The following is a 27,235-nucleotide window of genomic DNA, read 5'->3' as shown; positions in this document are numbered from 1 at the left end:
AACACCTGTATTTTTCAAGGATCAACTGTATATGTAACACATGTAAATTGTGGAGCATAGTAATAAAATATGTATATCATTATATGTTTCTTAAAATTGTATGTGATTGGGATCTTAATTTGCATTTCCCCTGTGACTAATAAAACTGAACATTTTTTCATATTTTTATTGGTCATTTGTGTTTCTTTATGAAATGCCTTTTTATTTCATTTGCTTCTTTTTTCTTTTGGGTTGTCTTTTTCTATATTGTATATAGTATATTCTGGATAAAAATCCATTGTTTATAAGTGTTAGAAATATTTGCTCACATTTATGGTTTTCTTTCTTTTTTTTTTTTTTTTAAGATTTTTGTTTATTTATTTGATAGAGATTACAAGTAGGCAGAGAGGGAGGCAGAGAGAGAGAGAGAGAAGCAGGCTCCCCACTGAGCAGAGAGCCTGATGGGGAGCTCGATCCCAGAATCCTGGGATCATGACCTGAGCTGAAGGCAGAGGCTTAACCCACTGAGCTACCCAGGCGCCTCTGGTTTTCTTTTTCTTAAGGCTATCTTTAGACATGCAAAAGTTCTGCATTTTAATGTTTAATGTATTATTTGTTTATGATTAGTACTTCCTGTATCTATTTATTTATTATTATTTTTTTTGTTTTGTTTTTTTGAAGATTTTCTTTATTTATTTGCCAGAGAGAGAGAGTGAGAGCGCACAGGCAGGCAGAGTGGCAGCAGAGACAGAGGGAGATGCAGGCTCCCCACAGAGCAAGGAGCCCGATGGGGGACTCGATCCCAGGACGCTGGGATCATGACCTGAGCTGAAGGCAGCCGCTTAACCAACTGAGCCACCCAGGCGTCCCTCCTGTATCTATTTAAAAGATTCTCTTTTGTCCTGAAATCACACGATATTCTTTAAAATTTTTTAAAAGTTTATCCTTCATATATAAATCTTTCCTTGATCTGAAGTTGATTTTTTTTTTTAAAGATTTTATTTATTGGGATGCCTGGGTGGCTCAGTTGGTTGGGCAGCTGCCTTTGGCTCAGGTCATGATCCCAGCATCCTGGGATCGAGTCCCACATCGGCCTCCTTGCTCCGCAGGGAGCCTGCTTCTCCCTCTGTATCTGCCTTCCATTCTGTCTACCTGTGCTCGCTCTCTCTCCCTCTCTCTCTCTGACAAATAAATAAAATCTTAAAAAAAAAAACTAAAAAAAAAAAAAGATTTTATTTATTTATTTGATAGACAGAGATTACAAGTAGGCAAAGAAGCAGTCAGAGAGAGGAGGAAGCAGGCTCCGTCCTGAGCAGAGAGCCCAATGTGGGGCTCGATCCCAGGACTCTGGGATCATGACCTGAGCCAAAGGCAGAGGCTTTAATCCACTGAGCCACCCCGGTGCCCCTGAAGTTGATTTTTATATATGGTATGAGATAAAAATCCAGTTTTGTTTTTCTTTTAAACCATATGGCTAATCAGTTTTTCTGGTATAATTTATTTGCCTATGACGTATTTATATGTGCACTTACAAGAGTGGAGGAGATAATCTCATAGTAGTTCCTGTTTTGATCATGTATTATTTCTGTCTTACAGGTTCTTTTTGTAATTTTATATATACCTCCAGGAGGACTATGAAAGATTATGATGAACTTCTCAAATACTATGAATTATATGAAACTATTGGGACAGGTAATTGTTTTGTTTTTTTCTTTTCCCTTGGAGGCAGAGGACAGATCAACTATTTTTTTTTTCTTAATTTTGTTTTAAAGATTTTATTTATTTATTTGACAGAGATCACAAGTAGGCAGAGAGGCAGGCAGAGAGAGATGGAGGGGGAAGCAGGCTCCCTGCTAAGCAGAGAGCCTGACACAGGGCTCCATCCCACCACCCTGGGATCATGACCTGAGCTGAAGGCAGAGGCTTAACCCACTGAGCCACCCAGGTGCCCTGACTTTTCTTTATAAGGGTCACTCTGCTGCTTAGTTGTGAGAAGCTTGGGCTGGGAAAGGCAGGGCAGGAGCAGAGAGATGTGAGGAGTTTATTGCAATAATTCAGGTGAGTGATGCTAGAGATGATGGTGACTTGAATGAGGGTGAGAGCAGTGAAGGCAGTGAAAGGGTGGGATTCTGTATGTGTGTGTCTGTGTAGTTTAATTTATGGAGAAACAATGCAATAAAATATGCAAAGTACACTAGTCTTGCTGGAGTTTTAGTACACATCCACCTATGTGTTCCCTTTTTAGATCAAGACAAAGTTTCCAGTCAGTACCTGCCTCTTCTCCCCCAGGGTGTTTTGAAGGCAGAGCCAATGGGATTTGTTCATGGGCTGGATATTGAGTATATTGGCCCCCGGGTTTTTGGAAAATGTTGAGTTTTCATTTTCTGAAATTGGGAAGACCATGAGAGGAACCACCAGAAGCTTCTTTTTAGAAGTTATATATTTGCTATTTCTCTCTTTCTTTTTATTTTTTTTTTTAAAGATTTTATTATTTATTTGAGAGAGAGAGTGTAGAAGCGGGGGGAGGGGCTGAGAGAGGGAGAAGCAGGCTCCCCGCTGAGCAGGGAGCCCAATGTGTGACTCAATCTTAGGACCCTGGGATCATGACCTGAGCAGATGCTTAACCGACTGAGCCACCCAGGTGCCCTGAATTGGCAATTTCTTTTAGATACTGATCTGTAGACATTTATCCAGTATTTGATCCAATTTTGGAACATAATATGCTGCTTTTTTTTTTTAATATCCTACCTTTGATCCTGTTTTAAAACTGAGAGGATGTTTCCTGTTGTCTTTTGTTTCAGCAACTTTATATTGTGTCCTTTATTGTTAATTATAACAATATTGTTAGTGTTATAGTATAGTGGATTCTTAGTGTTAATTACAAAGCAAATTTAATTGCTTAATTATAATGTTAATTGCTTAATTATAGTGTTAATTATAAAGCAAATTTCTAAACAGCGAATTCTGTTTCCTATTTTCTTCAACCTAAAGTTAGAGACACTATCATGGGAAAAAAAAATCTTCAGCTAGCATTGGATGAGAAGAGGTTAGGATCATGGCTGGCATTTTGGAAGCTACAGAAAGAAAAAGCCACAAACTTTCAGGAAAAAATGGATTGACAGAGCCTTTTAAAAGCATATGGAGGGGTGCCTGGCTGGCTCAGTTGGAGCGTACAACTCTTGATCTTGGGATTGTGAGTTTGAGTCCCTCACTGGGTATAGAGATTACTTAAAAATAAAATCTTAAAAAAAAAAATTAAAAAAAAGAATAAAATCTTAAAAAAAAATAAAATAAAAGCATGTGGAAAGGTATTTGTGCCTGAATCTTTGGGTTGCTCTGATGATGATTTTAGATTACTCTGGCTTATCTTTTCATAATACTTTTTCCTCTACTTAGGTGGCTTTGCAAAGGTCAAACTTGCCTGCCATATCCTCACTGGAGAAATGGTAGCTATAAAAATCATGGATAAAAATGCACTAGGGGTAAGTTTAAAATTATTTAAAAAATATGTATAAATCAGTTTTGTAAATTAAAATCTGAATTTGCTCAAATGTTCTGGTTACTACTTTTGTCTTTCTATAACTTTTTTTTTTTTAAGTTTTTTTTTTATTTATTTGTTTGACAGATAGAGATCACAAGTAGGCAGAGAGAGAGAGGAGGAAGCAGGCTCCCCGCTGAGCGGAGAGCCCGATGCGGGGCTCGATCTCAGGATCCTGGGATCATGAACTGAGCTGAAGGCAGAGGTGTAACCCACTGAGCCACCCAGGCACCCCTATAACTTTTCTTTTTTTTTGACTTGTTTTTTAAATTGCCAGTTATATATATAAATCTCTGGTTTTAAAAAGTAATCTGGGGGAAGGGCAATTTAATTTTAATGCTGGGCTGTGTTACACATCTGAAGTCTGGAGGATCCATTCTCCTGCAATCTTACATGTGTTTCTGGGTATTAACATCTCCCCATGACACTCTAACTAAATGTCGATCCCTTCTTGCTGTCGGTAGATCTTAGTCCTAGAATTTTATTCAAAGTGACCTTAGAAGTTATCTCATGAAATCATTTTGTAATCAGCCTCTTTATCTTCTACATGGATGCTTCCAGGGTTGAGCTGCTCATTACCTCCTAAAACAGCCCATTCAATCAATATGTGGTCTTGGTTTTAATGCAACTAAAGTTTTTTGTTTTTATATAAAGGAAAGATGTTTCTCTTTTGATGGTCTTTTTGGGCCTGTTATACCCTTTCTAGTGTTTGAAGTCACCCTGAATGGTCTTTTGTTTCTAATTCTTTTTTTTTTTTTTTTTTAAGATTTTATTTATTTATTTGACAGAGAGAGATTACAAGTAGGCAGAGAGGCAGGCAGAGAGAGAGAGGAGGAAGCAGGCTCCCTGCTGAGCAGAGAGCCCGATGCGGGACTCGATCCCAGGACCCTGAGATCATGACCTGAGCTGAAGGCAGCGGCTTAACCCACTGAGCCACCCAGGCGCCCCTTGTTTCTAATTCTTTTACCATCCCTCATACGGTTTTGTTTCTTTGTTTTTCTTTGTTCTGGTCTCCTTCTGTTGGGAATTCACTAGTCCAGTAGTATGGATCTGTGGCCGTTTCTTTTTTTGAAGATGAATTAGAAAACATTAAAAAATTTTTTTCTCTAACCAAAAATCTCTGAGTGTTAAAAACATTTTTTCTTGTGGACTAAGTTAGCATTATAATTATTAGCAATGTATAACAGAGTAAAAGAGCATATTTTGTAAATGTTGATAATTATCAAACATAAAAAATAACAATTTACTGAAAATACATTTTGAAATTAGATACATTGAACTTCTTTTGGTCTCCCTTATTGTTGGAAAGAGAAAGAATTATTACCTTATTTATTTTTCTTTTTTGTAATTTTAAGACTATATGCTAATTAACATACGTAAATAAGTCAGAGGAAATGTGAGGAGTTTTATTAGATCAGTGCCAGTCAGTTCTTTGAATTCCTTCCAAAATAAATGCCAGAATCATACTGTGACCTAATCAGAACCTATTTTTAATAATCTATCAACTAATAATTCAGGTTCTCCTTCAGTATTTTTGTTTTTCATTGTTCAGTACTGTATTTATTAAACTAATAAAAAGACATTAAGAACTATTTTTCTTGGGGTGCCTGGGTGGCTCAGTCATTAAGCGACTGCCTTTGAATCCGGTCTTGATCCTAGGGGCCTGAGATCGAGCCCCGAGTCGGGTTCCCTGCTCAGTGGGAGACTTGCATCCCTTTCCTGCTTTCCCTGCTTGTGTTGCCTCTCTTGCTTTTTCTCTGTCAAATAAACAAATAAAATCTTTAAAAAGCAAAAAACTATTTTTCTTGAGCATTTAAGGTATTGATTACAAATCTGATTAATTTAATTCCCTTAAGCAATTTAAACTTCAGTTATAACATCAGTATACCTTATTCATGTGAACATTACAAATGCTTTAATAGAAACAGAATGTGAACTGTTTGTTACAAAATGTGTTACCACACTGATAACTCAAAATTTATTCTAAAGCATCAATATAGGGGCGCCTGAATGGCTCAGTTCTTAAGCATCTATCTTCGGTCAGGTTGTGATCCCAGGGTCTTGGGATTAAACCCCACGGCAGGCTCCTTGCTCAGTGGGAAGCCTGCTTTTCCCTCTCCCACTCCCCCTGCTTGTGTTCTCTCTCTCGCTGTCTTCTCTCTGTCAAATAAAAAAATAAAATCTTAAAAAAAATAAGGCATCAATATAATGATGTGAATTCATTATTTCTAAACTTGTTTTTGTATTTTTTGTTGTTCTCATGCTTGTTTTAATTACTTCCTAGGACTTTAATAATGTTTTTGTTACCCTAGGGTTTTAGTCAGCAGACTTCCACTCCTCCCAAAAAAGAAAAAAGGATTGTCATTTTGAAGGTTTCTTTGTTTGTTTGTTTGTTTGTTTTTAGATTTGACAGACAGAGATCACAAGTAGGCAGAGAGGCAGGCAGAGAGAGGAGGAAGCAGGCTCTCTGGGGAGCAGAGAGCCCGATGCGGGGCTCGATCCCAGGTCCCTGGGATCATGACCTGAGCCGAAGGCAGAGGCTTAATCCACTGAGCCACCCAGGTGCCCCAGGACTGTCATTTTGAAATAAAGTTACAGTTGATCCTGGTCAAGACCTGACAGGTCAAGACCTGTATGGTCCCACATAATTGGATGTTTAGCCACTGGACATTAAATTGAGCCTCTTTTTACAATAAAGTTTTACTTGATATTTCGTAGATATCTAGATTTCTGTCTTTAATATGGAGTTGGCAATTTTTTCAGCTTAGCTCTTCCTCTTTCCACTAACGTTTTGTTTTGAAAAATTTTAAGCCCATAGAAATGTGGACAATTGAGATAGTGAAGACCTGTGTGTCTTTCACCTACATCACCAGTTTTTAGCTCAACAGGCTTCTTAAGGAACACTACTAAGACTGAAAATGGTAGCACAGGCAGGTCTCTGTTATTTTCCTTGTTCGGAATGCTAACCTTCTAAGGGAGTCTGAGATTGTTTTTATTTTTCTGGATGTTGTACTATTGACCCACATCAAACTAGTCTTTCATAAAACTCTCAATGCTTTGTGTGCGTGTGTGTTTGTGTATGTGTATACATATAAATAATTTTTGTTATATTTTTCTGTGCTTTTGAACAGTTTGTTTTGAGGCTGTTGGTTGCTTTTGCTACTCAGTATTAAAGCTGTTGATTTTTTTTTTTAATACTAAAGCTGTTGATATTAATGCTTGGTGTACTTCCCAAATAGGTTTATTGCTCATGTAATATGTTTTGTCTCAGAATGATTTGCCCCGGGTCAAAACGGAGATTGAGGCCTTGAAGAACCTGAGACATCAGCATATATGTCAACTCTACCATGTGTTAGAGACAGCCAACAAAATATTCATGGTTCTTGAGGTTAGTAGTGTAATCTAGGGACCTAAAGGTATTTGATCACTGTCTTAGTCTGTTTGGGCTGCTGTAACAGACAGCACAGTCTGTTTGTTTCTCAGAGTTCTGGAGGCCGGCAATTCCAAGATCAAGGTGCTGACATGATCAGGTGATGGCCCTCTTCTTGATTCTAGGCTGGTGCCTTCTTACTATGTCCTTAACAGTAGAGGGGCCACGGGATCTCTCTGGAATCTCATTTATAAGAGAATCAATTCCATTCATGAGGGCTCCACTCTCATGTCCTAATCACTTCCCAAAGGCTCATCTCTTAGAACCATCATCTTTTGGGGGTTAGGATTTTGACATACCAATTTTGGAGGGAAATCAAATATTCAGACCATTTTCATTCACTTTATCCATAGTTAAGGGAAAAGTGTGTTTCACCTAAAAGATTAAAATAAATGTTAAGCAGCTTACCTGTTTGAGTTCTGTCTGTAACTATTTATATATTTATTATTTAAAGATTTTAAAAATTTATTTATTTGAGAGAGAGTGAGCAAGAGAGCACAAGCAGGGTGAAGGGCAGAGGGAGAAGCAGACTCCATGCCAAGCAGGGAGCCTGACATGGGACTCTATCCCAGCACTCCGGGATCATGACCTGAGCCAAAGGCAGATGCTTAACCGACTGAGCCACCCAGGTGCCCTGTGTATAACAATTTAGATTAAGTAAACATATATAATAAGTTGGAGATTCATTGTAAATTCACAGTTTCTAATACACTCCTGATGGGGTTAGGATTAATGAATGGAACATGTTAGAATTTGTTTCTAGAGGGAAGGATCCATTTCAGTTTTATATGGCATATTAGTCTAGGGCTGCCAGAGTAAAGTACCACAAAGTTGGTGGTTTAAAATGACAGAAATTTATTGCCTCATAGTTCTAGAAGCTGGAAGTCTGAAATCAAGGTGTGGGTAAGGTCGGTTTCTTCTGGACAATCTGTTCTGTGCTTCTTACCTAGTTTCTGATGGTTACTGACAATCTCTGGCATTCCTCCTTAGCTTGTTCCACTCCAATCTCTGCCTCTGTCTCTAAATGGCGTTTTCTTATCTGTGTGTCTGTGTCTTTGTCCAGATTTCCCTCTACATGTAACAACATAGTCATTGGATTAGGGTTCATCCTGATCTAATAGGACTTCACTGGGACTTGATTACATCTACAAAACTAAGTAAGGTTATGTTTATTGGTACCAGATGTTAGGACTTGCACATATCTTTTTGGGGGACATAGTTCAACTCACAGCCTATAGGTGGATTTCAATACATGTGTCATATGAATCAGACTCAAGTTTTAACTGCCCTTTTGGGCCTGAAATGTCAAGTCTTTAGAACTTCCATCATTCATCTCTTGTTTCATTTTCTTTAATCTCAGCCAAATAATTTGTAACTGCATATCATTTTTATAGATTAGCTCTATTTATAGATTAGCTCATTTTATAGATTAGCTCTATTTAAGCACATTTTGTTTTTGTTTTAAAGATTTTATTTATTCATTTGACACAGAGAGATCACAATAGGCATAGAGGCAGGCAGAGAGAAGGGGGGAAGCAGCTCCCCACCGAGCCCAATGCAGGGCTTGATCCCAGGACCCCGAGATCATGACCTGAGCCAGAGGCAAAGGCTTTAACCCACTGAGCCACCCAGGTGCCCCTCAAAAGCACATTTTTTTTTTTTAAGATTTTATTTATTTACTTGACAGACAGAGATCACAAGTAGGCAGAGAGACAGGCAGAGAGAGAGGAGGAAGCAGGCTCCCTGCTAGGCAGAGAGCCTGATGTGGAGCTCGATCCCAGGACCCTGGGATCACGACCTGAGCCAAAGGCAGAGGCTTTAACCCACTGAGCCACCCAGGCTCCCCTCAAAAGCACATTTTAAAATTCATAATGTTGGGGCACTTGGATGGCTTCGTTTATTAAGCAACCGACTCTTGATTTCTGCTCAGGTCATGATCTTGGGGTCCTGGGAGGAGCCCTACATCAAGCTTTGCATTCTGCAGGGAGTCTGCTTAAGGATTCTCTCTCTCTCCCTCTCTGTCCCTCCCTCCGCTTGCAGGCTTTCTCTCTTAAGAAATAAATAAATTTAAAAAGATGAGAATGGGTTTTAGTACTCTACTATAGAAATATAAAGCCCCGAATGGACTTAAAGAATCACAGGCGTTGGGGTGCCTGGGTGTCTCAGTCAGTTGAGTGTCTGATTCTTGGTTTAGGCTCAGGTCATGATATCAGGGTTTTTGGATGGAACCCTGCATTGGGCTCTGCATTTAGTAGGGGAATCTGCTGGAGATTCTCTCTCTTCCACTTTTGTGCTCTCACTCTCTCGAATAAATAAATCTTTAAAAAAAAAAAATCCATGTTCGTTGGTTCTGCTTCTACTTACTGGTCATAAAACTGCTTGAGTCCATTAGCTATTGATCTCTTTCCTGGAGTAATTATTAACTTGTTTGATCCCAGAGGATATTTTTTAATATGCTTCATGCATTTTCCTTCCCTTTAAGTTGAATTTAATAATATCTTTGAGTTAAGTAAAATTTTTTGTTTTAATTCCCCTGAAGTGATTTTTCTAGGTAGTAACAATATCTGTGTGTCTCTGTTGTTACTGAAGTATTGCCCCGGAGGAGAGCTGTTTGACTACATAATTTCCCAGGATCGCCTGTCCGAGGAGGAGACCCGAGTTGTCTTCCGTCAGATAGTTTCTGCGGTCGCTTACGTGCATAGCGAGGGCTATGCTCATAGAGACCTCAAACCAGTAAGTGACTGTCACACATGCTCTCAATGTTGAGAGTTCAACACCATTTACTGGTAGTTACTAGTTGTCCAAGCGTTCTTTCTGTTTATAATCTATCTTGGCTTCTTTTTTTCTTCTACTCATAATGTGAACACTTTTTTTTTTCCTTTTTTTCTTTTTTGTGCTGGTAGGCTTTTTTGGATGTACTTGATTATTTGCATTCTATATATTTGTTTGTTGTGGGCAACATTATGAATATCTTTGTAATCAGCTGGGGAATATAAACCTCAGGATTTTATCTCTCGGAAAGAGGAGTTTTGAGTATTTTCTTCAAGAATATTATCATTGAATATTTTCCCTTCAGTACTCTTTTCCTAACCCCATCTTTTTTTAATTTTAATTCCATTTTGCATCAGAAGGGAACAGTTCAATGGAATGAAGAGACTCTAATTTTCAGAAACAGAATAAAAATGTGAATACTCTTAAGTCTGCAGGCTCTGACTAATATGAACGATGGTGAACGTGGATTTTATGTTACTTGATATTAGGGTCAGGGACCTAGAATTGGCTGGCAAAATACGGCAATGCTACTATCCTTTTCCTCTGTTTATACCCCAGTCCTTTGATTTGAGTTCATTCTTTTGGTTTAGCACACACTCTGTTTGCTTGTAGTTGAACTTCAGAGCACCAAGGAGAAAATGGTTTATGTTAAAGTGTCTTGAGGGGAAGCAGGATCATTATCAACATTCCTCCTCTTTCCCCTTCTATACTTCTTTTCATTTCATTTCATTCTTTTTTAATGATTTTTCATTCTATTGTTCCCAGACTGTTTAATATAAACAATCTTAAATCTTATTTATTGGTTTTACTGCTGCCTGGACAACATCACACAGAACCTCTAGCGGCAGGGTCTGCAGGCAGAAATGTAACTGTGACAAAGGGTTTTAGAAGAAATGCTTATCATATGGAAGCAGAAGTCTGCATTACATTTCCTGAATTTGGAAAAATGCAAAATATGTGTAACTTTCTTATTGAAAAGCTAGGTAGCTCTGCTGTCATCAGCCAACTCCAATTCTGTTATACTCCAAGTTCTGTTGAGAATCTCAGATGGCAAGGCTGTCTTGTTGTGAATGTGTGGTGCAAAGCTCAAGAAATCTATAATCTTGTTGGCCAAACTCATCAAAGAAGAAACAAAAGAATGGGAAGGCTAAATAGATGATCCCCAGTTGTCCAGACTCTCAAGTTCATTAACTGCACAACAAAAAACCACAAGTGCAATAATATATGCTGCTTCAAAATATTTATAACTCTTGAAGTAAAGGGGAAAGAGAAGAAAAAAAAAACTCTGAAGTTCCAGCCAAAATATATTGCATTTGCATCTTTTTGTTTGTTTTTACACTTTTTTTTAAAAAAGATTTTATTTATTCATTTCACAGACAGAGATCACAAGTAGGCAGAGAGAGAGGGGGAAGCAGGCTCCCTGCTGAGCAGAGAGCCCAATGCAGGGCTCGATCTCAGGACCCTGGGATCATGACCCGAGCCAAAGACAGAGGCTTTAACCCACTGAGCCACCCAGGCACCCCCTGTTTTTATACTTTTATAGTGTTTGCTTTTGTCCTGAATATATATACTATAGATATGTAAAGGGTTTCTCCCCCTAAAATCTGTCAGTCCTTGCATAAGTTCCCCTAGAACACCTAAATTTCCTTTCTATTTTTTAAAAGCCTACTATGGGAAATACTCTGGAAATAAATGTCTTATATGTAAAAGAAAAGCACATATATTTAAAAATAGTTTTTAGAAATGGCTAGAGGTAGGATGTGATATAAGGAAGTCAATACACAGTTAACGAAAATATCTTTGTTTTCCCAGGAAAATTTGTTGTTTGATGAATATCATAAAGTAAAGCTGATTGACTTTGGTCTCTGTGCGAAACCCAAGGTAAGTACAGAAATCAAAACACATTTATTTCCTTTGTAAATGCACCTCTTAGTATGTTATCTTGCAGTGACTCCCACTTAGCTTTTATTGAGCCTGGTAGCATCCATTAAGAACGTTAAATTTCATCCCTTTTAGAAGTTCTCTAGATGATTCTTGTATGTAGCCAAGATTGAGAACCACCGCTCTAGGTGTGGGGTTGGTCCACTGAAGACCCAGTGGGTATGCTCTGAATTTGTAGTGCCAAGGTGACATGAGGTCATTATAACGTGAATTCTGAATTGATCATGTTTTGCAGTTTGAGTATGTTGCCACTAGATGATGCTTTTGTTCATTTAAATAGGAGTTTTGGGAATTTAGTGCAGGTCTTTTTTTTAAATCCAAGTGGTTTTATAACTAACAGTTACATTTTGAGAGACAGTCCCCTTTTTTAATAAAAGAAGAAGAAAGAAGTCTGTATGCACTTTTAAATTTATCCTGTTATATGTTTCCTTAATTTGCACTCCACAGTTAAATACTGGTGTTCTCCAGTGTATCTTCTCTTTGAGGTGACTTTGAACTTCCCAGCTGTGCTATCTGCAGAGCTCCTGTGTGGCTGCCTGTTGGAGGCTTCCTCCTGAATTCTCTAATGATGGCACTCACGGTCTCTAAAATGAGCTGTCTACACTCATTAAGAATGTTGAAATCGCAGACCTGTCTCAGTCCTTTGCAGTCCCATGATTATTTCTTGCCCCCGTCAAGTCAAAGGGAAGCAGATTTTGCCCCTTCAGCTGAATGTTTGATTCTTTCTGATTTTCCTCTCCTTCCCTTGGCTCTTCAGAGATTGTCAATGGAGCCTTGTGTCTGGGATTCAAATGCTATAAGGCATTTTTTTGATCGGCAGCCATATAAAGATAAAACATACTTTAAGCAGATAAACTGGTTTAAGTCATGTTCTCCACAGGAGGCAGTGGAAAAGGTTTGTGACAGACTCCATTAGCTTTTATTTATGGCTGCCACAGATTCGACCCACACAGACACCATCTAAAAAAAGCAGGCTTGGCTGAGAGAAGATTGCCTCCGCTTTCTGCTGAGGAGTTCACTTCTGGGCATGTTGTTGCAGTTGTAAATGAAATTTCGCAATCTCCCAAGTCGTTTGCAAGTTGTAAGACTATACAAGCATTGGGTGGTTGTATCATTTCCATTCTGTCTTGATATTCTGTGGGAGAGCAGAGGATGTCGGGCAGATCCCTCATTTTCACAGTTCTGGAAGTTCAGGCTGTGATCTGTGTTAAAACTGGGTCTAGAACACAGGCTCCTGAGATGCTGTTTTGTGCAGCAGGTCCCTCCCTCCCCTCTCAGAGAAGCCAAGCTTCTGTATTTGTAAAGATTTGGTATTTGAATTAGGGTCCAGGAAAAAAATAGCCCCTTTTCTTTGAGTACTTGGGGGGTGGGAAGACACTGAGTGCTTGGGTGTCTGGTAAGCCGATTAGTATGTGAGTGGATGTCCAGGAAAGTATGAACCTGACTTAACTGAACTAAGGGGAAAAGGATTTTGTTCATGCTGGGTTGCAGTGATGCTGCAAATCCCAAAAGGAGGGAACTACATGTGTTTGCATGCATATGGGCAGAGTATTGAGTTGGCCGCAGAGTCTCTTCGGGGTAATCCTTCATCTAGCTTCTCTTTGGTTGTGCGAAAAGAATGTTTATCAAGGTTTTGATTTTGTAAGGCCTGTAACTAATGAGTCTTTCATTTTTTCTTATTGGCAGGGTAATAAGGATTACCATTTGCAGACATGCTGTGGGAGTCTTGCTTACGCAGCACCTGAATTAATACAAGGCAAATCCTATCTGGGGTCAGAGGTACTCATTCACTGATTAACTCAGTATTTTTTTTTTTTTTTAAAGATTTTATTTATTTATTTGACAGAGAGAGATCACAAGTAGGCAGAGAGGCAGGCAGAGAGAGGAGGAAGCAGGCTCCCTGCTGAGCAGAGAGCCCAATGAGGGACTCGATCCCAGGACCCTGAGATCATGACCTGAGCCGAAGGCAGCGGCTTAACCCACTGAGCCACCCAGGCGCCCTTAACTCAGTATATAATCAATCAATATATATTTATTGGTGATTTCTAAGTGAGCCAGGCATTGTGCATTGGGGATATTACAATAAGGTAAGAAATAATCTTGTTCTTCAAAGGGTTCAATTTATTCAGAGAGTAAGATATAAAGTAACACATAAAATGAATAACTTGCAATAAATATAATAAGACATAGTATACTTATGAAGCAGGGATACATTTCTGGTGTCCTTGTTGCGGTTGCTTTTGTGTTAAACAGTACCATAGTTTAGAGTGGTTAGTCCAGCCAGGAAGAGCACAGGGCCACAAGAGCAGAGCTACCTAGATGCTGGCTAGCTCTGAGAAAACTTGCACTTTGTTCATAGCCGACTATCTGAGGCCTGCAGTCCTGTGTAGGAGGCCCAGGCTCAAAAGGCCTCGGAATTGCTTTTTACTTACTATTTGCTACTACAAGCTAGTTAGCCCTTTCCAGTGTCTGGAGTACTGATTTTGCTGATATTAATATCATAAGGCAAACAAGGTTTAGGTATCAAAAGCTCAGGAAATGCTCGATTGAACAGTTTTCTTTAGTTCAGGACATTGCCAAATCTTTTATTTTATTTTACTTTATTTATTTATTTTTTTAAATTTTTAAAAATTTTTAAATTTTTTATTTTTTTTTTAAAGATTTTATCTATTTATTTGACAGAGATCAGAAGTAGGCAGAGTGGCAGGCAGAGAGAGAGGGGAAAGCAAGGCTCCCTGCTGAGCAGAGAGCCTGATGCGGGGCTTGATCCCAGGATCCTGGGATCATGACCTGAGCTGAAGGCAGAGGCTTTAACCCACTGAGCCACCCAGGCACCCCTATTTTACTTTATTTTTAAGATTTTATTTTCGAGAAAGACAGCAGAGAGAACAAGTAGGGAGGGGGGAGTGGGCGGAGGGAGAAGCAATGCGGGACCCAATCCCAGGATCCCGGGATCATGACATGAGCCAAAGGCAGATGCTTAACTGACTGAGCCACCCAGAGGCCCCTGGACATCTCCAAATCTTTAATATGTTCTTGTACAATGTTGTGCTTTGGGGAACATCACAGAGAACAGCAGGTCTTGATTTGCCTTGCCTACGGAGTCCCCTTTTTATGTGGAATGTCTTTTGGAGCTAGTGTTATGTCAGAGAAACTTTGACATATGTCCATTAACTTTATTTATAACAAGAGAAGACGGGAACTGACTTGTTTTGGTGACTTTTAGTTGGATATAATTTCACAATTAGGAATAGTTGCAGATAGGGAATGAGGAACTTCTGTATATGTTTAGTTATATTCACAGTTGTTTACATTTTTCCCTATTTGCTTGATCATTCTCTATGTTTGTATATATGTCTATTCTTTTTTGAACCAATTGAGAGTAAGTGTTAGACCTTATACCCTTTTATCATTATGTACTGCATATATTTCCTAAAAGCGAGGACCTTCTCTTTTATACCCATACTTTAGTTCTCAAAATCAGGGAACTTAACATTGATACAACTTATTTAATCCATAATTCACATTTCCATGCTGCTAATCATATCACTAATGTCCTTAGCTATATTTTCCCTCTGGTCCAGGATTGAGTTGAGGATCATGTAATGCATTTAGTTGTTATGTTTCTTTGGTCTTCTTTAACCTGGAAGAGTTCTTTACCCTTTCTCCATCTTTGACCTTGATGTTTTTGAGGAAGCTTGTTATTTTGTAGAAAGTCTCTCAATTTGAGTTTGTGTGAAGCTTAAGGTTAGATTCAAGTTAGCATTTTTGGCAGATACAGCACAAAGGGGATGTTGTGGCTTTCTCAGTGAGTTGTAGGGAAAGGAACAAACTTTCACTGACCATTTAACATGACCATTTAGCATGATTTAGCATTTAACTAACCATTTAGCATGATTTTGGAATCATGCTAGGTCATTTTCTTTTTCAGTTGTGGTAAAAATACATGTAATGTAAAATTTACCATCTTAACTTTTTTTTTCTTAAACCATTTTAACCATTTTTAAGTGTACAGTTGAGTAGTGTTAGGCAGGTTCATATCGTTGTGCAGATAATCTCCAGAGCTCTTTCCATTTTGCAAAATGAAACTCTATATCCATTAAATAATTACTCTCTATTCATCTCTTCTCCCATTGCTGGCAGCCACCCTTTTACTTTCTGTGTGAATTTGACTATTCTAGGTACCTTATAAAGTGGGGGCATACAATATTTGTCTTTTCATGACTGACTTATTTCACTTAGCATAATGTCTTCAAGGCTTATCCATGTTGTAGCATGTGCCAGAATTTTTTCCTTTTTGGGGGGGCCTACGTGTCTCAGTTGGTCCATCCATGGATGAATGAATAAACAAAATGGGGTGTATATACACAATGGTATATTATTCAACCTTAAAAAGGAAAAAAAAATCTTTTTTGGGGGGTCGCCTGGGTGGCTCAGTGGATTAAGCCTCTGCCTTCCGCTTAGGTCATGATCCCAGGGTCCTGGGATTGAGCCCCACATCAGGCTCTCTGCTCAGTAGGGAGCCTTGCTTTCCCCTCTCTCTCTGCCTGCCCCTCTGCTGACTTGTGCTATCTGTCTATCAAATAAATAAATAAAATCTTTAAAAAAAAAAAAAAATCTTTTTTTTTTTTTTTAAAGATTTTATTTTTTTGTTTGAGAGAGAGAGTGAGCGAGCAAAAGAGCAAGAGCAGGGAGTAGAGAAAGGGACAAGCAGACTTCCCTCTGCACGGGGAGCCCACCATGGGACTCAATTCTGAGACCCTGAGATCATGACCTGAGCTGAAGTCAGATGCTTAACTGACCACCCAGATGCCCTAGTAACTCTATTTTTAATTTTTTGAGAAACTGCCATACTGTTTTCCATAGTGGCAGCAACATTTTACATTCCTACAACAGTCTACAGGGTTCCTTATACAAGATATTTTTTATAATTGTCATTTATATCCACAGAGATCCTAGGGCACCTGGGTGGCATAGTCGCTCGAGCTTCCTACTCTTGGTTTGAACTTAGATCATGATCTCTCTGTAGTCTGACCCAACCCTGCATCTGGGCTCTGCACTCAGTGAGGGGTCTACTTCACATTCTTCCTCCCTCTGCCTACCCCACTCTGTTCCTCCCACTCACCTGCAGGGCACTTGTCCTCTTTCTCTCTCAAACAAATAAATACAAAAAATTAAAAATAAATAAATAAATAAATTCTTCATGTCCACAAAAATCCTTTGGAGTGAATACCACTACTCATTTCATTAAGATAAAGAAGTTGAAGAAATTGAGGCTCAGAAATTAAGTGCCTCTTCGGGGTCACATAGTTGGTAACTACAGGTCAACATTTGAACAGAGCGAGGCTTTACTGTGTACCCCTACTTTCTCTTTTTTATTATATAATAATTTTCTTAAAGATTTTATTTTTATTTGAGAGAGAGAGGGAGAGAGAGTGAGCACGAGTCAGGGGCAGAGGCAGAGGGAGTGGGAGAGGGAGAAGCAGATTCCTCACTGAGCAGAGAGCCTTAATTCGGGGCTCGATCCCAGGACCCTGAGATCATGACCTGAGCCAAAGACAGCCGCTTAACCGACTGAGCCACCCAGGCCCTCCATAATAGTTTTTTTGAATAGACTTTTTTTTTTTTTTACATTTTTTAAAAAAGATTTTATTTACTTATTTGAAAGAGATCACAATTAGGCAGAGAGGCAGGCAGAGAAAGAGGGGGAAGCAGGCTCACCACTGAGCAGAGAGCCTAATGCCCTGCTTGATCCCAGGACCCTGATATCATGACCTGAGCCAAAGGCAGAGACTTAACCCTCTGAGCCACCCAAGTGCCCTTTTTTCTACATTTTAAAAAAGTTTTAATTCCAGTATAGTTAACATATGGCGTTATATTAATTTCAGGTGTCCAGTATAGTGACTCAGTAATACATTACTCAGTGCTCATCATGATAAGTGTACTCTTTAACCCCTTCACCTATTTCACCCATCCTTCCACTCACCACCCTGTATTTTTTCCACTGTTCCATCTAGTCTCCTAGGGGGAGCGGTAATTATATGCCTAATGCTCACAAGATTCTTAGAGGACTGGTGGTGAGACCCTGCTGGTTTGAATGCATATGAGATTTTCCTATGGGATCTTCAGGTGTTTTCTTGTCTATTTTAATTTAATTTAATTTAACTTTGGGGAGAGAACGAGGAAAAGCAGATTGGGGGAGGGGCAGAGGGGGAGGTAGAGAGAAAATCTAAAGCAGGCTGCATGTCTGCATGCGAGGCTCATTCTCTCACCTGGAGATTGTGACCTTAGAGGAGAATAGGTCAGTTAACTGACTGAGCTACCCAGGCACCTCTCTTGTTCATTTTAGTTTGACTTTCTATCCTTCTAGGAGAGTGTCCCAAGGAATTGTATGAGGCACTTGTTAAAAAATGTAGAGCTCAGTCCTGTATGCTTAACAGATTTTGATTCAGTTTTCTTTTTTCCTTTTTCTTTTTTTAAAAAAGATTTTATTTATTTATTTGAGAGAGAGAGAATGGGAGAGAGAGAGAGCACGAGATGGGGGAGGGTCAGAGAGAGAAGTCAACTTTGCGTTGAGCAGGGAACCTGCTGTAGGACTGGATCCTGGGACTCCAGGATCATGACCTGAGCCACCCAGGTGCCCTGGTTCTGTTTTCTAAGGCGGGGCTAAAAAAAAGAAAAGAATAAGAAAAAGAATCTTCATTCTAAAATAAGTACGTTAGGTAGTTCTGTTGTTCATGGTCCAGATCATGCTTTAAGGAATGTCCCATATCTCTAATAAATATCTCTAATTGCTTCAGTGATTTCTCACAGGAAATGGTTTCAAACCCCTCCTCCCTCTGATCATCATCATCATTATTATTTTTTTCTTATTCGGCAATTGGTAGCTTATGGATTTACTTGTATTTGCTTTGGCTTATGATTTTACTTGATTAATTTATTCTCATATCCAGTTCAAAACAGTGCAGGAAAGGTGTTTGGATGAGTTAACTGAGGAATACTTTTTCTGTTGTTTTTCTTTCTAGTAGGCTTTGGTAGATTTCTAAGGGGTTGTTGATTTTCTTTATCTTTTTATGTGACCTCAGACATAATCTCTGTTGACCTCTTCTTATAAGATTTGATGAAGCCATGCTAGCCCACTCCTTCCTTTGCAGTCTCTTTGCTTTGAATTTAACACCCTGATCAGGAGTGCTATGCTATCAAGGCTTAATTTATGGATTAATTATTTCACATCTCTGAGGCATAAATTGTTAATTTCTGACCTCTTGCAATTTGGAAGAAGAAATCAGGTGTTTGCCTGAAAGTAAATTATTTACTTGGGACATTTTAATAATTTCATATGATTTGGTGGACAGGACTGGGTTAGATTTGGGTTACTTAGTATGGGCACTACCTAGATGTGATGCTGCTTGAGTTATTTTAACTGTTTCTCTCCTCTGCCCAACACTTCCTGCTTTAAAAAAAAAAATGCTTGGGGTGCCTGGGTGGCTCAGTTGGTTAAGCAACTGCCTTCGGCTCAGGTCATGATCCCCGGGTCCTGGGATTGAGCCCCGCATCGGGTTCCCTGCTCTGTGGGGAGCCTGCTTCTCTCTCTCCCTCTGCTGCTCTGCCTGCTTGTGCTCTCTTGCACTCTCTGTCAAATAAATAAATAAAATTTTTTTTTAAATGCTGCCCTTTTTACCTCTTAAAATTTTCCTAAGGCTCAAGTGAGGGTGGGAGCTGTGACTTGTCCTCAGCCAACAGTGGTGTCATTATTGACTAAGGCCAAATACCGCTTGAGTAAGTAGGTAGTGCTTAGGACTCAGAGGACACACGGATATCTTATGTAAAGGTTAAGCTTCTTTCTGGGATTTTGAGATTTGTAGGGGTGTTTGTGCTGGCAGGCTAATTTCTAGTATCTGTATTTGAGAAGTCAATTACTGAACTTTATTAAGGTTTCTTTACATAGAGAGGACTTTACAGCACAGTTTAGTCACATTTGCAGATTGTTAGAAGTAAATTTTAAGACTTGTTTTGACATCCTCGTGCATGTTTATATAATCCTCACCTGTAATAAGCCCTCAATAGCACTATAGAATTGTCTTCCAGAATCAGAGCCCTGGCTCTGTCTCCTTCCTTATCATGTCCCATCCAGCCCAGCCAACTGGGAATTATTTTCTCTTAAGTGTTAGAATCCAATATTGGAAGAAAGTGCATGAACTGAGTCAGGAGACCCAGCTGGGTGGCCTGCCATTGACTGGGTAACTTCAAACAAGCCTTCCTTTCTGAGCTCTAGCTTCCCTGTCTGTGGAATCAGCAGGCTGAATTGGATGGTCTCCATGCTCTTTTTCAGTTCTCTAAGATTCTGTGATTTTTGCTAAGTGTACTGCTCTAAATGTTTTTTTAAATTATTTTTTTCTCCTCAGGCAGATGTTTGGAGTATGGGCATACTCTTATATGTACTTATGTGTGGCTTTCTACCATTCGATGATGATAATGTCATGGCTTTGTACAAGAAGATTATGGTGAGTATGACAAGGCATAGGATTTCAGTGTAGAAGTTCTGTACTGCATACTATTTGCTTCTATCTATAAAAGTACAAAAACAGGTAAAAGTAATGTGTGCTGTTAGAAGACAAGATGGGGGTTATGGTTTGGAGGAAGGAATGAATGGAAGAGGGGTCAGGGGTTTCTTTTGTGTTTCTTTTCTTTTTAAGATTTTATTTATTTACTTGAGAAAGATCACTAGTAGGCAGAGAGGCAGGCAGAGAGAGAGGGGGAAGCAGGCTCCCCACCGAGCAGAAAGCCCGATGTGGGACTCGATCCCAGGACCCTGAGATCATGACCTGAGCCAAAGGCAGAGGCTTGACCCACTGATCCACCCAGGCACCCCTCTGTTGTGTTTCTTGATCTGGGTGCTGGTTATACTTGTGTATTCAGTTTTTGAAAACTTGTCCAGGTGTGCCCTCATAATATGTATACTGTTCTGTGTGTATATTATACTGCTTCAGTAAGTAGCTCAATGAGACAAAAACAAAAGTAAGATGATTTTTCTGCTAACAGTTTTTATTTTGTATCCCGAAATAATACTTTAGTAATTTACTGGGTTAAATCACATTCTTCTATTGAATTCTGACAAAATAAGAGAAACGGTTTCTTTTTGAAGGTAACATTTGGCTTTAAGGTATAATAGAACTATAGTTAAGAGTACTGTTAGCTTTGTTAAAATCGTTATCTATCAGAGACAGGAGGTAGATTTGTGGTTGTGGGGGTTGTGGATGGAGTAACAGTGGGGGAGTAACTGCTAATGATATAGGGTTTATTTTGGGGGACTGAGAGCATTCTGGAATTACACAGTGGCAATGATCGCATAGCTTTGTGAATATACTAAAAATTATTGAACTGAACACTTTGAAAGGGTGATAAGTTATGTGAATTATATTCAATTAAAAAAATCCTCAAAATCATGTATAGCAAGGAAAACAGTAAAATTCTTTTCAATGATTTCATGTTCAAAGCAAGCTAACACAAGAAGATATGTAAAGAGGAAGAAAGAGCACCATTTTGTGCCCCTAGCAAACCAGGGTTAGACCAGCAGAGCAGCTTCTCTCCACAAAGTTTGAATTCAGTTCTGTTGAACAAGTATTTCCAAAGGTCGTCTTTGTATGAGATATTGGAAGGCATGAACAGGGATCTGTAAAACTTGATCATCGTCCATTTCATTCTTGTTGGAGACAGATACAAGACTATCTAAAAAGAGTGAAGGGTCAGGGATGCCATATTATAACAGAGGTATAAATGAGGCTAATACAGGAATGGGTAAGGCGTGTGGGAGAACATGTTCTAGGAAGTGAGGTCTGAGCAGGGCTTTCAAAAAAGGGTGGAAGTACTTCAGAAAAGGATGTGGGAGAGAGCATGCTGATGGAGTAGACAGTATGAGCAAAGACAGAAGATTGGAGAAGCATGAGGGAAAACTGTCTGACGTTTTCTGTGGCTGGACCACTGGGTTTCCAGCACCCTTTAGGGAGGGAGACTACCAAATCAACTCTCATTCTTTGGATGTGTTACACCAAATGGAAGTGGGAATTCTGGTTGGCTCATTTCTTGCCCTATAGGACAAGTTTAAGGGCACTGAGTTCAATCTTCAATTTTTAAATTTATTTGACTTATTATTTCCTATATCCCATCCTGGAAAAATCTTTAAAATCCATGCCAGAATGACAAAGAATAGTTTTGGGAAGAGATGGAATGGTAGTAGTTCCAACTCTTTGAAGGCTAAGGAGCTCTGATGGATGCTCGGTTCACGGTAGCTGTTAGCACTGCTTTGGGGAATTGTGTGGGCACGTGCTTCTCCTTGGGAAGGGGAGAATGATGGGGCAGTAGCTGGCAGCCGGCTTCCTGGGACTAGTAGCTAACAGCCTGTATCTCCTTCTTTCCCTTCTCCAGAAGCCTTCTTTCGGCTTTATAGGATAGTAGCGGTTGCTTTGGCTCTGGTGGCTCATGGTGGCCACAGTTCCTGATTACATAGAGCCATAGCCTACTCTGCTCCCAGCAGCATACGAGAATAGTGGTTGGATCGCTTTATTGCTTCAGCTTTGCTTAGAACAGAAATGGAGTGGGTTGGAGACTGGTCTTTGGGCAGCTCAGCAACAATTATCTAGCTATGCTTTTAAAAAAAAGAATTAGGTTGGGCTCTTCAATATTCTTTTTTTTTTTTTTTTAAGATTTTATTTATTTATTTGACAGAGAGAGATCACAAGCAGGCAGAGAGGCAGGCAGAGAGAAGGGGGGAAGCAGGCTCCCCACTGAGCAGAAAGCCCGATGCGAGGCTCGATCCCAGGACCCTGAGATCATGAACTGAGCTGAAGGCAGAGGCGTAACCCACTGAGCCACCCAGGCACCCCAATAATTCACTCTTTTTGCTGCTCTTTTCTTTAAAGTAGTAGAGCTATGTTTCTTGTTCTGAAAATAATTTTAGTACTGTAACTACTAGTATATTTTACCTCACTCTTTTTTTTGGAATTCCATGCCAAAGAAACTGACAAACATATTTCTCCTAGATGAACTAGAATTGGATCTATTTGGTGGTATAGCATGAAATCTTATATACCGTTAAAATTCTAGAAAGACAGTGCGGGAACACATAATCCTAGAAAGTCACTGTTGGAAAGGATCTTATAAATTGTGTTTTCTTACTTCTGCTTCTTGTTTCATATTTAAATCTTTTTTTTTTTTTAAAGATTTTATTTATTTATTTGACAGAGAACACAAGTAGGCAGAGAGGCAGGCAGAGAGAGAGGAGGAAGCAGGCTCCCTGCTGAGCAGAGAGCCCGATGCGGGACTCGATCCCAGGACCCTGAGATCATGACCTGAGCCGAAGGCAGCGGCCTAACCCACTGAGCCACCCAGGTGCCCTCATATTTAAATCTTGACTAAAACTTCTTCTGCCTTGGCTATGTCGATGTAATTTCTCTGCATATTAGCATCATTTGGAGTACTTTAAAATATATTGGGTCTGGCCCCCAGAGCAATTAAATCAGAATCTCTATGGTGTTTTTTTTTTTTTTTTTTTTAAGATTTTATTTATTTGACAGAGAGATCACAAGTAGGCAGAGAGGCAGGCAGAGAGAGGGGGAAGGAAGCAGGCTCCCCACAGAGCAGAGAGCCCAACGTGGGGCTTGATCCCAGGACCCTGAGATCAGACCTGAGCCAAAGGCAGAGGCTTAACCCACTGAGCCACCCAGGCACCCCCCCATGGTATTTTTAAAATCCAAGATCTCTGCTTTCTGTCTCTGGACAGAATATGGCAAATTACTGAGCCTTTTTGAGTCTTAGTTTCTTCCTATATAAAATGGATGGAATGATAGTTTTTACAGTCTAGGGTTGTTTGGATTAAATGCATTAAGCTATGCACAGCATTCAGAGTAGTGCTTGATAAATGTTCACCCTTATCCATATACATGTCCAACTTTGGTTTGCCAGTATTTTGTCCAGGACTTAAAATTTGTTCAGATATTAGTATGTACTTTTTTTTCTTAAACTGTTTTATTTGTTTGTTTGTTTTTTGGTTTTAAGATTTTACTAGTCCCATAAAGGTTTTTTTTTTTTAATTTTATTTATTTATTTGACAGAGATCACAAGTAGGCAGAGAGGCAGGGAGAGAGAGAGGAAGGGAAGCAGGCTCCCTGCTGAGCAGAGAGCCCAACGTGGGGCTCGATCCCAGGACCCCGGGATCATGACCAGAGCCGAAGGCAGAGGCTTCAACCCACTGAGCCACCCAGGTGCCCCGACTAGTCCCATAAAGTTAATTGAGGGGTATTTTTCCTATTATTGTTTCGTTAAACTGAACTCCTGATTATCTCAAATGAGTTTCAGTTCAGTTTTGAACACAAAGAATGTGCCCATTTTGTCTAATTTCTCGGAGTTAATTCGTATAAGATTATTTATCAGTGGCAAGGTATATATCAGATTTTTATGTACCTTTTTCAAATTATGCTTGTATAAGGAATTTTATAATTTATCTATTTATGCTATTCCCTTTCCAGTTTTTTCACATGAATGGAATTTCCTGAAGTTAGGGCTATGCTAGGGGCAAAAGCAACTGTCAGTGTAACAGGAGCTAGGATTGACATTGTTTTGTGAAGATGGAGACTTCTGAGGATTATTGACTTCTTGATGATAAGTACAGGAATCATAGTAAGACATTATGCCAGAAAAGATCACTATCATAATTTTATCCAGGGGGCGCCTGGGTGGCTCAGTGGATTAAAGCCTCTGCCTTTGGCTCGGGTCATAGTCCTGGGGTTCTGGGATCAAGCCCTGCATCGGGCTCTCTGCTCAGCAGGGAGCCTGCTTCCCCTCTAGCTCTCTGCCTGCCTCTCTGCCTACTTGTGATCTCTCTCTCTCTCTCTCTGTCAAATAAATAAATAAAAATCTTAAAAAAAAATTTTTTTTATCCAGGAAAAGTTTTGAATATTTACTTTGGCCATGCAAAGGCTCAGTAAAGATGTCTGACTTTGGACAGTCTAATTTCTATATACCCCATGGATATCCACCTAGTAAAACAAAATGAGATACTGTATGCATTTACCAACTATAAACTTTGATTTTAGAATAATTATATCTCTTTTTTATAATGATGATTAGACAGGCTGTAATCTTTGATTTGCAATGTTAAAATGTAATCCACATGTAAGAAGACTGCTTGGCAGATGGGCATGCATTCAGCTATTCCAAGTTATATCAAGGCAGTAGGGACAAGTTAAGCAGAAGGGGTAGATGGACCAAAGATTGAGGTCAGGATATATTGTTGTCTTATCCTATTGGAAATAGTAGTTGATCTATCATGGAATTGTTCCTACCAAGTCTGACTATTGAGTTCGAAGCGTGATGCACAGGTGTGTGAATAGCTCCAAATCTGTGCTGATCTGTGCTGTAGCTTAACTTACTCCTTTCTAGAGTGCCAAAGGCAAAGAAAGGTTGAACTTCAGTCAGTCTTTTTGCCCAGGTATATAGAGGTTGGCAAACTGTGACCTACCAGCCAAATCTGGCCCACCACCTGTTCGTTTAAATAAAATTTTATTGGAATATAGCCATAGCTGTTTGTTTACATATTGTCTGTGGCTGCTTTTGCACAATAGTTGGTGGAATTGAGTAGTTGTGACAGAGATTGTATGGCCCACAAAACCAGAACTATTTACTATCTGTTCCTTTTCAGAAAAAATTTGCTGACTCCTGGCTTAGTGTTTGTGATCTGTAGTAGAATGGTCCTCCCCAGAGCCTGCCTACTCCCTTTCTAGAATATTGGTCTAAAATGCTTAGGCTTGTAGTTTATCAAGAAACTAACATTCCGTTAATTGTTTTTATAATGAAAAACAAAGAATGTATGTTAGGTAAAAAGCTAAAACATTACTAAGGAGTATATATTAAAAAAAACAACTCAAAACAAAAAACTTCCCATTCACTTAGGCCTCTATTTTCTACCACAGAGACAACTATTTAGAGATTTCTTTTATACATTTGTAGGAATTAGCTGTACTTATACAAACCTTTATATATCTGTATATATCCTTTGGGATTGTATAATGACATAGTGAATGGACCTTGCCCCCTTCTCCTTTCTTCCTTTTTGTTTTATTTTTAAATATTTGTTTATTTTAGTGAGAGAGCGAGCAGGGGCAGGCAGAGGGAGAGGGAGAATCTCAAGCAGACTCTGCACCAAGCACGGAGCCTGATGTGGGGCTCGATCAGGATCCATTCAATCCCGAGATCATGACCTGAGATGAAACTAAAAGTCTGATACCTAGATGATTGAACCACCCAGGTGAACCCCCGACTTTTAAAATTTATTTATTTATAAAGATTTTACTTACTTATTTGAGAGAGAGAGAGACACAGATATAGTGAGAGACAGAGAAAGCAGGATCAGAGAGGAGAGGGATACACAGGCTCCTGCTGAGCAAGGAGCCTGACGTGGGACTCAGATTTCAGGACCTTGGGATCATGACCTGAGCTGAAGGCGGATGCTAACTGACTGAGGCACACAGATGCCCCTCCTTTTTAAATTTAACGCTTTACTTTGAAGATTGTTTCATATTTGTACTATGTATAGGTTTTCATTGTTTTTTTAATGGCTGTGTAGTATTCATTATGAAATTTCTTTGATTCTAAGTTTAGGTACATCATTTTTAAAAATTAATTTTTACACAATTACATAAGCAGTGCATAAAAATATTTTCTGTATAAAGAATTAAAACATTACAGATAACTGAAGTTCTCTTGACCTCTCACATAGGTAATTACTATTATCACTTTGGTTGTTTTGGAACTTTAATTTGTATTTCTAGTATTTTGTATTTTTTCTTAACATAAATGGTACCATACTAATATAATCCTGTATTTGTCTTTATTCAACAGTATGTACCATTGTACATATAACATTAACTCAGTTTTACAAATAGTTTGTCTAGCCATTTTCTTATTGAATATTTTAGGTCATTTTCTAATTACTACCATTCATTGAGTATTTACTATGAGCCAAGTGTTGTCTATGCATTCTACATGGATTAACTCATGTAATCCACACGATAGTCCACTGAGGTAGGTACTGTTATCATACCCTTTTTAAAGATGGGGAAAGTGAAGCAGAGAGCAGGAAAATAGTTGCTTGAAGCTATTCGACCAGTTATTGATAGAACTGGGATTTGAATTCAGGTGGTCTGCATCCAGAGGCTGTATTCCTCTGGATGCCAGGTATATCCTATGACATGGTTATTCCATCTCATAGAGCATCCCAAGGAAATTAACTTTTGTCTTGTGTGTTAAAATATGTATATTTTAGGATTTTTTTTTAAGATTTTATTTATTTAAAAAAAAAAGATTTTATTAATTTGTCAGACAGAGAGAGCACAGCAGTGGGGGAGGGGAAGAGGGAGAAGCAGGCTCCCCACTGAGTAAGGAACCTAATGTGGGACTTGATCCCAGGATGCTGGGATCATGACCTGAGCTGAAGGCAGCTGCTTAATCAACTGAGACACCAGATATCCCTATATATTTTAGTTTTTTTCTTCATGCTTTTTTCTAGTATCATTAGCTTT

General features: G+C 39.1%; 1 protein-coding gene and 1 pseudogene across 1 annotated transcript in view; both read left to right on the top strand.

Annotated features, from left to right (window-relative positions):
- The window catches only part of MELK (maternal embryonic leucine zipper kinase), an 89,991-nt gene that overhangs the window by 7,124 nt on the left and 55,632 nt on the right, over positions 1-27,235 (top strand). Inside the window, 7 exon segments of the mRNA XM_032308332.1 lie at positions 1,576-1,671; positions 3,376-3,461; positions 6,789-6,905; positions 9,537-9,680; positions 11,532-11,600; positions 13,347-13,439; positions 20,066-20,164. Of these exon segments, the coding sequence (XP_032164223.1) occupies positions 1,614-1,671; positions 3,376-3,461; positions 6,789-6,905; positions 9,537-9,680; positions 11,532-11,600; positions 13,347-13,439; positions 20,066-20,164 (666 nt within the window). The 5' untranslated portion in view covers positions 1,576-1,613.
- LOC116570838 lies at positions 10,523-11,341 on the top strand (annotated as a pseudogene).

Source organism: Mustela erminea, chromosome 12 (assembly GCF_009829155.1).
Source record: "Mustela erminea isolate mMusErm1 chromosome 12, mMusErm1.Pri, whole genome shotgun sequence".
Classification (NCBI taxonomy): domain Eukaryota; kingdom Metazoa; phylum Chordata; class Mammalia; order Carnivora; family Mustelidae; genus Mustela; species Mustela erminea.
This window is presented reverse-complemented; position numbering and strand designations above follow the sequence as displayed.